The sequence below is a fragment of the Necator americanus genome, chromosome I (assembly GCF_031761385.1).
Source record: "Necator americanus strain Aroian chromosome I, whole genome shotgun sequence".
Lineage (NCBI taxonomy): Eukaryota > Metazoa > Nematoda > Chromadorea > Rhabditida > Ancylostomatidae > Necator > Necator americanus.
Window position 1 is genome coordinate 34,588,267 of NC_087371.1, and position 13,330 is coordinate 34,601,596.

At 39.8% G+C, this 13,330-nt stretch overlaps 1 protein-coding gene across 1 annotated transcript; it reads right to left on the bottom strand.

The window, feature by feature from the left end:
- Positions 1-1,495: 1,495 nt before the first annotated feature.
- Positions 1,496-13,017, bottom strand: RB195_007784 (uncharacterized protein; the record flags this gene model as incomplete). The annotated part of the gene is made up of 16 exons (XM_064181614.1): positions 1,496-1,542; positions 3,054-3,208; positions 3,283-3,353; positions 3,505-3,607; positions 3,694-3,822; positions 4,742-4,855; positions 4,907-5,082; positions 5,136-5,222; positions 6,117-6,272; positions 6,335-6,456; positions 6,511-6,617; positions 8,347-8,437; positions 8,552-8,636; positions 9,343-9,440; positions 12,719-12,824; positions 12,886-13,017. 16 exons carry the CDS (start codon positions 13,015-13,017, stop codon positions 1,496-1,498), a joined length of 1,779 nt encoding a protein of 592 aa, XP_064038392.1.
- Positions 13,018-13,330: the final 313 nt, after the last annotated feature.

A 13,330-nucleotide genomic window follows, 5' to 3' on the forward strand; every position in this document is an offset into this window, starting at 1 on the left:
ATCTCTCTCTCTCCTCTTTCTCTCCTCTCTCTCCTCTCTCTCTCTGTATACAATTTTTGTCTTCAAATCTGCGCAACACCTCGGATGTATCGATAGTACCGGTGTCCACAACTGTAGCAAACAGCGCTGTTTGCAGAACCGTGAGATTCCCCCCCCCCCTCCATTTCGTGGTGCGTTCCTGCACACCAGCGGAACTTGTAAATAAATAAAAAATAAATATAAATAAATAATGACTCAAATAGGTGAACTGTTTTGCGGCAGAGGAAAAGTGAGCGATGATCTTCTAAAATACTGGCTTATATAGAGAGGAAGCATTTTGATGGAGGACTAAGGTGAACACAAATTATTCAATGAATAGAGAATTATGATAGACAATGTCTTTTTTTTGCTCGACCCTCACTATTTGACTATCCTGTAACAGTTAAACATTGAGAGAATTTCGTGTAACTTTTTTTCCTAGGAATCAATGAATGAATGGGAATTGATTCAGTGAATTTCGCTGCAAAGGAGAATCTAATCGAAATGTTTCAAGTGTATGAATTACTGTACTGTTCGACTGTTTGTGGATTTGGATACTACGTCGCATACCATATTCCTGTACTTTAAACCGAGTATTCACCTCGCTGTTTCATAGTGGGTAACTGATTTCTGCCAATCGATCATCATTCTAATAGTTTTTAGAATTTAAACAAATGTTCTCATGTGTACAAAAATTCAGGATAATTCAGGATTTCTGAAGTAGAACATCCAGTCAATTGTGGTTAATGTGGATTCGTTGCTAATGTAACCAAAGTGAAATTATAGAATAAAATAATAATAGAAAAAGAATAAAATTAAATTAAAAAAATAAAATAAAAATAGAAAGAATATAGAATTATTGCTGAAATGTTGTTAGAAGTTGCGGAAGTTAGGAAATTCCACATCTTTGGTTTATTTTTTTTCCGCGCTAAGTTTATGAATGGAAACAAAAGCTATGTTAGTAGTGTCTGTCATTCATTCATTTTATTCATTTTTCATTTCATTCGTTATTCATTTAGGGCATTGTTTCATCACCTTCAGGATTCTATTTGCTGGAGGTGGAGTAGCGATTTTTGACTACATCAAAAAACCAAGAAAGAAGGTTTTTTAGGTTTCATCCAGAAAATTCTTCCTTCCAAAAAGACTTCCAAAAGAAAATTTCATTGATATTGTTAAAAGTGGTGGGCGGGTTGAATGGATTTTGGTTACAGAACGACCTTCTGACATCACTGCGTGCGTGTACATGTCATTATTTGAGCAGATCCACTAACAGTAACTAAATTTGAAATCCACATATGCCTAAACAATTTTTATTGTTTTGCCGTCATTTGCAGTAGTCCTAACCTCGAAACATTTGTTGATTTTTACACACAACACATCACAAAACGATCCATTGTGTATATTATACAGGACCAACTAGCGAACGTGAACAAAAATGTCTTTATTGGAAAACAACGAGAAGGACTTCTTAGGTCTTTTATTTCTTCACTTTGCCGCCTTCGATGTACTTCTTCAAAGTAAATCCTGAAACAATACAGAGATAACAAGACCACATGTTTCTTAAACATCTTTCTATTTCTCTTTTTTTTTCTTTCCGTTGTTTCTCATCGTCAGTCCTCTGCCGTGCCTGGTCAACAGGCGAAGAATCTAAGTTTGTCGCCCCAGAGGATTCGATCAGGAGCAGAGCGAGTTTTGCATTAAAACGCCCACATTTTATCCAATATGAATGGAAGAAGGTCCGAAACCTGGCTCCACTGTACTAGAACGAAATTATCACCTAGCACAGAATTATCGAATGTCTGAATTTATAGTTGGGTCAAAACGACATGAAGCACGGACCGTTACGTAAGTGACCGCGCTCGGAAGCGGTGCGGTGGAGACAGCGGTTGGAATCGAGGTGGGATCATGGCGAACTGCAGAGGTGGGTGGCGGTAGCGAGGATCCTTACACGATCCGAACCGCTACGCTCCACCGCTCCGCTTCGAGCGTAGCCGCTTGCGCAAATGTCCGTGCTTCATGTCGTTTTGACCCGACTATACTCTTATTTGTTTCTGTTAGCAGCAATAAGGCCGCGCAATTAAGATTATGGCGAAATAGGGGAATTTTTGAAGGCATTTTTTTTAAATTTGGGTCAAAACATTCATACAGATACACTCAGGTACGGTTTCGTAATAGAAACAACATGAACAATAATTACAGCACAATCCTGTGCCACTATCACCTCTATGACTATCTGACTTGACTGACTGGGGACTTCTAGTCGAAGGTCTACGCGTCGCTGATGCAATAATAGCATTAAAAACACTTGAAGGCATCACTCCACGAATCTGAGGTGGTACGGATTTCAGGTGGAGTAATCGTATACAGGATGAGAGACTACGGAGAGGTGGTGATTCCGTCCATTTCTTCCTAATTGCCGTAAAAAACGGCCCGGAAGATACGGCTTCATTCGTTTTGGCGCACCATTTTGTACAAGAGGTTCGATTGGAGCGCGCCAGTCTTGTGCGGCGCCGCATCTTCCGGGTCGTTTTTTACGGCAATTAGCAAGAAATGGACGGAATTACCTCCCTCTCCGTAGTCTCCCATCCCGTATACGAATACTCCACCTGAAATCTGCACCACCTCAGATTCGTGGGGTGATGCCTTTAACCATCCTCAAAATAACAAAAAAATTGACATTTTTGCGAAAAAAAAATTATTTCCGAGAAAATGCCGACGATTGTCTGATATCTTGGAAAACGGTGACCTGATGATATCTGTCGAAACTTTTCGGGAAGGGGTTGGAGTTAATACGTAATAAAGTTAAAATTAGTAAAATAGAATAAAAAAATTAATAAGAAAAATAAAATAAAATAAAAATACAATTAATACAATTCTAGTGCGGTTATACTGAAGAGCACTACACCACGTTTTTATGCTTTTCCTTACACTTCCTTAGTAGTAGTTGATAAACATCGCGTCGTAGGTTTGATAAAAGAACGTTTTCTGCTTAGTAAGCAAGAAACCAACCAAAACCAAGCAACCTTATACCGTACCGTTACCAGCATAAGATTTTGCCTCTTCGAGAAGTCTACAGTTTGGTCCATCAACATCGAAAATGATCTTTGGTGTGGCATTCGTGGATTTTTCGCCAAGCACAAGTGTTTTCCGTCCTTTTACATTGTACTTCGGCCATCGTTTCTCGGGATTGCTGGATATTTAGGAAGAAACTATCAGTCATGCATGGTTCTCACACGAAATTGACCTCATTCAATATTGTTTTACCCGGTATTGGCGAAATTCATCCATAACCGCATGACATATTTTGAGAAACTTCGTTCGGTCTTCAGGCGATTCTGGAAATTATGCCTTTGTTTTCTTGTTATTGTTTTTTTTTCTAACAGAAGAAAAGAGGAAGAAAATGTGTCTTGCACTTTTATAGAGTTCATGTTTTTGTTTGTTTGCTCTCATGTTTTGAAAGAAGATTAAGCGAATAAATCTTCTCACCTGATCATAAAGCTCGGGCCTTAAAATTGGTTGTCCGAACTCGTATTCTATTTCATACCCGTGCATTACTCCCATCCATTTTGGCCATGGATTCGCTGACGATCTAGGAATAATTATGCCCACACGGTCAATCAATAATTATGTACATCATGTCTACTCTACTAAGCTCTCTACTTTGTCCTGACTTACCTCATAGTTAGATAATACATGTACACAGGTCCTTCAATGATGCCTGAGATTACATCAGCGAAATCGATGACATCGCAGGTGAAGAAGTAGTCGCCGATGAATCGTCCCACACCATCACGTAAGTTCAGCCTGAAGAAAAAAAAATCACGGAATCAGCACTGCTCTCGTAGTGATGTCCTGCTTATTTTTAATAATCTGTAGGCGAGGTTGTTAGAGAATTTCAATGGCTAAGGTCTTGGCGAAATCGCCTTCTCCAGAGCCTGAAATCGTCAAATCAGTTCACAATCGCAGCTACCAAATCCACAACTGAACAAAAAAACTTTAAGGCTACTTTTTCAACCACTGACATACCGACTCCTTACGGCTTGGACTGGACACGCCTAGCAGTGACCGCTGAACGATCGATCACGAGGGCGAATGATGTCTCATTCAGATGAGAATAGCCATCCGAATTATGGTGCGAGTTTTCCGTTATCCATTTGTTCACTTTGGGGTTTTTGGCCTGGATCCAAAACTCCGCTAGCGATTTTCGTGCGCTGAGATTTGGACATTAGTTTCAAAATTGGCCCCGTCATGTTTTTGTGTTCTATAGGCACCTAAAGGTGTTCATTCTTGTAAAGACGCGGCGCGTGCACAAGGCTGGCGCGCTCTAATCGAACTCGTTGTGAAAAATAGCGCGCCGGAACGCTCGAAGCCGTATCTTCAGGGCCATTTTTTACGGCAATTAAGAAGAAATGGACGGAATCACCCACCTCTCCCTAATCTACTATCCCATATACGAATACTCCACCTAAAATTCATACCACCTCAGATTCGTGGGGTGATGCCTTTAATATCCTATAAGATACTGCGAGGGTTGATTGGGGCACAGTCACCGTGACATGGGAGCGGGATTTTGCAGCGGGATCTTAACATGAGCTGATGTAGAATTTCTCTTATGTGTAAATATATATATATAATATCATATTATATTATAACTCCTTTCTTATTACAAACATAAATGACCCAGAATATTTCTTTCTACGTATAACGTAAAAATAGGACCTACTCCATATCTGCTCGGTTCGACACGTTCTCATATGTGTATAAAAGTGCATTCTCAACAAGTGGTGATTCCCCAAAATAAGGCATGAATGTTTGGATCGACTTCCGGTATTGCGTCCTGAAATACTGCGTTTCAATGAAGAAAATGGTAGAAGTTCAAGGAGGTCACCTCGTTATCATCGCTTTGTTCCTTCGACCATTGGGTGGGAGTGTGTGATTGAACGAGAACCCATATTCACTCAAATAGTACGGTAACCAATAGGTCCCTTCGTCTTTTACGGTGCCGAGTATGACGTCCACATTTTTCTTGATATTTCCATTTCGTAAACGGTCGAATACATTTCCCTACAAACAGCGTGTCTTCATGTTACATGCGAGTAAGCACTGATAGATGTAACCTTGAAGAAATTTCGATCGGCACTGATGGGTACGAATCCAAAAGTCATCGGAAGGCTTGTTTCGGATGTCACTTCATCGGCTGCCTTCTAAAAAGAGAGAGGGATCAAGGTTATTCCCTGGAACATACATTCATCTTATCAATTGTAATTATTTTCTGAGCAAGTCTTTTTATTATTTATTTATTTATTATTATTTTGTTTTTACCACTTTTTTGTTATATTCTCTGTTACATTCCCTTAATAAAATTCTGATACTAAAACATTTTAACTGTTTTTTCTCATCATCTTAGAATAATACATAGATATCGGGAACGGAAAAGAAGTGGGCCGTGTTTAGTTCGCATTCGCTTTTCACCTTTTCATCATACTTTTCTTGCCTTCTTGCCTTAAACCAGAAGAAAACGTCAACAAAAATGAAGGAATCAACTAGCAGTCCAGGTTGTTTTTTAGTTGTTGTGAGCAGCTCATAAGCTGTTTTCTGAAATTGCAAAGCTGTCTCGAAAATCGATGGGTCCGCTTTAAGTAGATTGGAATAAGATCCTTAATTAGAGAAATAGAGAATTAGAGAAATACATAAGGAGAAATATTAGGTTGTTCGGAAAGAAATGCGCGTTGAATTTGTCCATTTATTTCTCTTCTACTATAGAAGATTTTTTAAAACAATTTTTGTCTATTAGAAAGAGATTTTTATTGTGCATCTTTTGATATATTTTTGTCTATGTCTACTTTGTTTTTTTTAAGAAAAAAAAGTTTAGGAAATGCTTGACCAAAAATTTAGAATGCGAGCTTGCATGTGGTACGAGTTGAAGCAAGGCAAATCGGCTGCTGAATCTCATCGTGCCCTATCTGAGGTATTCGGCGAAGAAGCCCTGTCAGAAAATAATAGCTGTAATAGCTCAGCTAACTTCAAATTTTATTTAACAGAACGAACTGCTTCACTAGGAGTCCAGTAGAGAGGAAATCTCGGAAAACGTGTCTTACTTGAATAACACTTGCTGGAAGAGACGTTAAACATAAATGCACAGCATCCCCATCGAATCCTTTCTTGGTACAATTTACACGCTCAGCGAGTTTCATAGACAGGTTGAACATCGCCTCGGGGGTTTTCGTGGCCCAACTGTTCATTATCGATCCGCTCTACAAAAAAAAAGAGCACTTTTCAGGTACGCATGAGCTGAGCTGATACTGACTTAACTCACATTCCCAATAATTCGACTGAAGTACGGATAACTATACGGCGCCGCTAGATGAGCCGTTACTGACGCGGAACCGGCTGATTCACCGAACAGAGTAACTTTTGACGGATCACCACCAAATGAAGCTACAATCGTAACGTTAAGAGAGCTTTTTCGCCTTTAATAGTGCATTCCCTCACCTATATTTTCGTGCACCCATCTCAAGGCAACTTGTTGGTCTAGTAAACCCATATTTCCTGGTGCAGACGACATTTCACCCAGGTAAAGAAATCCGAAAGCGCCCAGCCTAAAATATTCCAGGAACACACTTCATAATAGATCTATGCAGTTAGTTTTTGGGATACAGCGATTGCTAGTGATCTATTCAGAATATTTCACATCGTATAAATTATTGTGAAATTACATATTACTGTAGATTATTGGGAAATTACTCCCACTGTTTGCATTGTTCCGCTAAGAACATTATTATAGTAGGTTCATACAAAAATAATGCGCGTTTTTTGTTGCCTTATCCTCATGACAAGTTTTTTTTTCCGATTACATTATCTATCTATTGTCTTATCATACATTTATCACTATTATCGTTATTATTATTACATTATCTATCTATTTATCTTTAATATTAGAAGCTGCATAGCGCTCCGTAGAGCATTTTGTTGTGAAGTTGAATGTGTTGAAGTGATCACGGACGAGAATTAATATCTGGTCACTACCAGGACTGGGAAAATAATATGTCCAGGCAAGATCCTAGAATGGTCGCAAGGATGAAAGATAAGATCATTGAGATGCGCCCACGCGTCTTACTGCAGTTCGTAATCGTTGAGGTTCTGGAGCGTGTGTTGGCCTGTACAATGACTTGCGGGAGCCAGCCGATAATCAAGTCAGTGTTTCTCTCCTCCAGGGCAAGTCTGGTGCCAATTCATCGATATTTCCACGGAGAGATGGAGGGCTTGATTGGCACTGGGGCGGTTTCGAACACACATAGTGGATACATACAGTGGATCTCAAACCGAACTACCGACTAACAAGTTATTCGGACCATTGCGATTAATTGAGGTAAGTGTCGGGGCGCAGTCGGAGTCCCTTCGGAATGAACTCCTTTACCAGCACTGACAATACCGTTAAAGGCATCACTCCACGAATCTGAGGTGATACGGATTTCAGGAGGAGTATTCGTATATGGGATGGGAGACTACGGAGAGGGGGGTGATTCCGTCCATTTTTTCCTAATTGCCGTAAAAAACCGCCCGGAAGATACAGCTTCAGGCGTTCTGACGCACTATTTTCTACAAAGAGTTGGACTGGAGCGCACCAGCCTTGTGCGGCGCCGCATCTTCTGGGCCGTTTTTTACGGCAATTAGGAAGAAATGGACGGAATCACCCCCTTCTCCATAGTCTTCTATCCCGTATACGAATACTCCACCGGAAATCTGCACAACTTCAGATTCGTGGTGTGATGCCTTTAATGAAGAATATGTGGCAGCTCGAGAGATATTAGTTCTATTTATTTATTTATTCATTCATTTATTTATTCAAACGCCTGAAGGTATGCCATAAAACAGAAAAAAGAACAAGGTGGAACAGAGTTCACTAGAATTTAGCCTGAAATTTTACACAACAAGGCTGGCCCTATAAAGCATGAGGAGTGGTGGGTTGGCAGGTCATTCTCCTGCGACAGAAGGTGAGAAATCCTCACGCGAGATCCTTTTCCCAGACCCAGAACGAATTATTTTTACTTAGTTTGGCTGGCTACCATACAAGGCCACTTTGCTAAACGAGATCTCTGACGAGATGTCATCTTAGCTTTACTGCGTACTCAAAAATCTCAGTTTTACTGCATACCGTTTGGAACACCTGGATGACGTCAACAGTGCAAATTCTTCACAACGTTCACAGATTAAGTACTTCCTGTAAGTGTCTTCAACTAATGTTTACGGGAAAAAAGTTTCTAATTGCACAGGCACTACTTCCCTAATTTCTGTTGAACGAGCGGAAATAGTCGATAATAACCGTACCGATAGTTTATATTCACAATAATGGTTTGTTTCATGACTGCCAACGCTGTCCCATTGTAAAGATCCAACGATGGTGAGCCACTGAAGAAGCCTGAATGAAGGAGATGAAAAAAACTCAGCAGATTCATCTGGTTGAAACGATTTATGGAAAACGGTGACCAGAAAACCTTGAACCAGCTTCTGATCAGCAGCAGTAGTGACTTACCACCGCCGAAGATCCATACCATAACGCTACCATTATGTTTCTCTGGTACCCAAATATTCATTTTTAGGCAGTCCTCGGTTATGCCCTGAGAAATGAACGTGAATATACTTTCAAAAATGTACAACTATTTGATTGAGAGATATTTCTGTAATAAAAAAATGAAAAGTTCACTCAAGATTTTTTTTGCGAATTGTGTTTCAACAACTGTTTTTGTTTTTTAGTTGTTAACTTTAAATGAAATCTATGTTCCGGTTTCCGAGTGAGAGTGTTTCCGGAGAAAGCGACTTTGAAGAACTGAAATTTTATGGTTCCAAAAAAAAAATCCACGAAGAAGACCTTGTGGCCTTCTTTGTAGAGAAATCCCTCTAAGCGTTCTAATTTTTCTCTTTTTCCCATCAACTACGCTGAGGTATTTCTTCAGTATCCTTAATGAAACCAAGCATGTGAAATTTAGTCTGAGGTTGGAGTTTAAATAAGGTCTAAAAAATTAAAGTTAACTCAGAAGGGTTCTCTCAATTTATTAGCATTTTTATTTTTTTTTCATGAGTAAAGTAAATTGTGGATGATAAATATAGATGAATCCATAGATTTTTCATCAACATCTTGACGACGAAAAAGGGCAAGTGATAAAAGAAATAGTAGTGAAATTATTGAGGGATATAGTGCCATTTTTGAAAATTCAAACGCTAATTTTAATTCCTTGCTTGTTTTTTCCCTTCATTTCGATATTTTGTAGTTTTTTCGCTCTTCGAGATAGCTTTTCCAATCTGAAATTCAAGCATAAAACATACATTTTTTGGATTCCACATCTCTGCTCCATAAAAGCCCGGAAATGTTGTATCTTTGGTAAGGTAGCAAGCCTCAGCAAGTCTTGTAGCATTCAACACACCTGAACTCAAAATGAAATTAACGAACAAAACCAGAAACTGCAAGAAAAAATCAACAAGAGCTTTCTGTAGGCCCTGAAGAAAACAAGCTAAGATCCGATGACACTTCAAACCAACGGTCAACTGTACGTTTATGGTATAAAGACCAAATATGTCATACTGTAGGGGTACGCAAGCAGAGTACGACAGACTAATGAGGATGAACTGGATGTATCGCTCGTTGTTGAATCCCGATATTTCAGGTTGTTAACAACAAAAGTTGCTTCGATTCGTTGATTACGAGCCGCCACCGTACAATGGGACCCTTCGTGCCTCCTACGTTCCAGAGATAGTCTTCCTCTACGCTATTCATGCTATGCCTGGACTATGTGCACACTGCGCCTTGAAATAATGCTTAAATCCCAAAGAGATCCACTTTTGGACCTAGAGGGAGGGTAAAACTTGTACATTTATCATTTAAGTATGTTAATTTAGAGTGTTGCCGTTTCGTGAAAGTACAACAGATGAATAATGATTCCATGCACCTAATTTGTAGAGCTACGACAAAGAATTTTTTCTATTTTATTTTATTTTTTAATTTTTCTATGTTCTCTTTCACGCACTATCAGCGATTGTATAGAAAAACAACTTCAAATAGATTTCGATGTCTGATGCAATTATTTTCGATTTGGCAGTTTTTAGTGGTTTGGTAAATTTCAATTTTTTCGGCTTAAACAAGAGGATAACAAGGTACCATTAATCTCTCCTCCTACGATGCACTCATTAGTGTTATCGTATTCAGCGCTGACTAAATAAACCGCACGTTTCCAGGGATTTGTGGCATCGGATCAAAATTTTCAAACTTTGTCAAATTCTCGAAATTCAACACAAAACACATCCGTTTCTCGAAAGTGTTTCCAGAAGATACCACTTTCAGGAGTTACAGATTTTTAATTTTCTGAAATTTATAAATGTGAAGCAGAGCATCAGCCGTGGTATGGCTTCGGCGTCGTTGCTTTCATCAAAGCATTGAAAATTGGAACATTTTTGAAATATCCTCTCTCAAGAAAAAAATGTAAAATATCCCTCATCCAGAGCAAGATATCATCCGTCGAGAGATCAAATCCGGAACTATGGACCAAAACTGTTGAAACTATCGCGCTTACCTAAGTAGCCGGGTTGTCCTGATATTCATGGCAGACCGTCGTTTGATAGATCTTTACGCGACACATTAATATTGATTACGATGCCATCCGGATACGACCGCGTAGATCAAAACCCGTAAAGGTCCTAATGCGGCGCCAGCTCGTCGGTCACGGTTATGCACTCTTCATTTTTAAAATTTAAATGTTTATCTTAAATATCACCAAAGTTCTGCGAGCTATAACTTTGGGTTTTCACAATGGGAACGTGGTCGCTATGCAGAAAAGAGCATTTTCACGGCAATGTCTTGGATCAGTTCCAGGAAGGATCGCTACGTTCGTGTGTTTCATCTCATTTAGATATTCTCTTATATTCCGAACAATATTTATTATTTTTTCAACAATTGATTTCTTTAATTGAGCCGGACACAAAGGTTGTTACAATCCTTTATTCTTGGCTAACGTTTCGGCAATATCGCCTATATCGAAACGTTAACCAGGAACAAAAGATTGTAACAACCCTAGTGTCCGCCTCAATTAATGAAATCAATTGTTGAAATATCAACGTGCCGAGGTTTATCGAAAGTCGTACATGGAGAATATTATTTTTTCCAATGTATGCCGAATTGTTCGGATCAATACAGGACATACAGATGAAAATGATGAAAAAAATGCATGAAGGGTGGAGATCGTCTGCAGCGCTGATCTCCTCATTCCTGTACGTATTGACATTCTGATGCTCGCAATGCACAATATGGGATGACGTTTGTAGGTCTGATTGCAATCTGTTAGGTGGTGGCCCTGCTGCTATTGGAGATACGTACATAGATTTAATGATATGTAGACGGGTAAAAACAATTTGAAGCTCGATGCAGCTGCATAAGCGGCGAGGTGGTGGAACGTAGCAGTTAAGATGTGTTGGGAAGATGGGAGGAGGGCGCTCGAGCAACTGTGCCCGAGTATACATGTGCGCTCTGGGCACTAACGAATAACTATAGGATAAAGGATAAAGTCACTGGTGTATCAATCTACTTGGGATGCGCCAACGCGTCTTACTGGAATTCGTGATCGTTGAGGTTTTGGAACGCGTGTTGGCCTATACAATGACTTACGGGGGCCAGCCGATGGTCAAGTCAGTGTTTTTATCCTCCCAGACAAGACTGGTACCAATTTACCGACCCCGGAGGGATGAAAGGCTTGGTGAGCACTGGGGCGGATTCGAACCCTCGACCGTGTGGCTGCAATGGACCTCTAACCGACTGCGCCACACCTGCCCCACGAATAACTATAGCAGTTAATAATTGTTTTCTTTAGGGTTGTTCTTTAGGGTTTGTTTTTTTTAAGCCGTACACAAGGTTGTTATAATCCTTTATAACAACCTTGTGTATCAAGCGCCTTATCCGCCCAACAAAGAAGGTCCTACGTTAACCGTTGGGCCTCATAGCTACCAGTGGAAGAAAATATAGCAGTTAGTTGGCGGAATTACTCCAAATATTAAAAAGAGAGAGATAAGTTCGCCTCTCGCAAATCGCTAAAAACCCATAATTTGATAGGTCAAATAGTTAGAAGTAGCTTGTAATGTTACTCTTCTACGCAACACTTACTCTTTATCGCCAAACATAGGTAAATCTAAAGTCTAAACGAGACGTAAAGCCTCGTAGGATATGGAATATCAATGAATAGTTGGATTCTATGCGAAGTCCTATAGATTACAGAGGTTGGCCTGAGCTATTATAAGTGCGACCCAACGAAAAAGAAGCAATCGTATCTGCTCTATCATCCACTTCAAAATTCTTGAGTTGCTGAATTTTTGCTAACATATCCACTAGATTTCCACAATAGTCGTTTGTGGAACGATTAAGGTTTTTTATTACTATAATCCGCAACCAACATGTTCATATGCGACGAGTAGCGGTTTTCCAGCTCTTTCTACATCGTGTGTATTTTGTTCTTTTTTAGATTTTTCATGCCCAATTTGATGCCTTCCATACACATGGGAAGTTTGACGAGCACCTCTGACTTCTTTTGTACGAACTTAATCAGATGCAAAAAGCGGAAAGTGTATTAAATGCTACTTTTTTTTCCTTAACGTTTTGTTTCCTTAACGTGACGTTGAAGAAATTGAAATAAATAACGTAAAAGTGACATTTTAGACTAACCCGCCCAAGAACGGATTATCACCGGCTCGGTAAATCGTCGTTTTCTAAGCGGCGGAAAAGCATAGCGAACTCCGAGGAAGGCAGTGACGCGTTGTTTTTTAAAATACTGCAAAAATCCTTCCTTATTTGCTGACCTCTCTCTTCGTACACAATCAGGGTCGACAAACCTGTGTGACGCCTCGAATCTGGCCGAGAGCTGTTGTTACAATGTTATCTTTGAAAAGAGTACTCGTGTTGACAGTTTTGGCGGCCACAGCTGCGGCGAGCAACGCTGTCTGCAGAACCGTGAGAATCTGCATCTGGAACAAATAGGTGGACTATGTTGCCACATCAGAAAGGTATGCGACGTTATCTCAAAATATTCGTTACATGGAGAGAAACTATTTTTTATGGAAAACTATGGTAAATTAAAACTATTCTGTAGAAGGTGGATTAAAGGCATCATCCCACGAATCTGAGGTGGTGCAGATTTCAGGTGGAGTATTCGTATACGGGATGAGGGACTATGGAGAGAGAGGGGGGGGGGGGGGTGATTACGTTCATTTCTTCTTAATTGCCGTAAAAAACGGCCCGGAAGATACGGCTTCAGGCGTTTTTTCGCACTTTTCTACA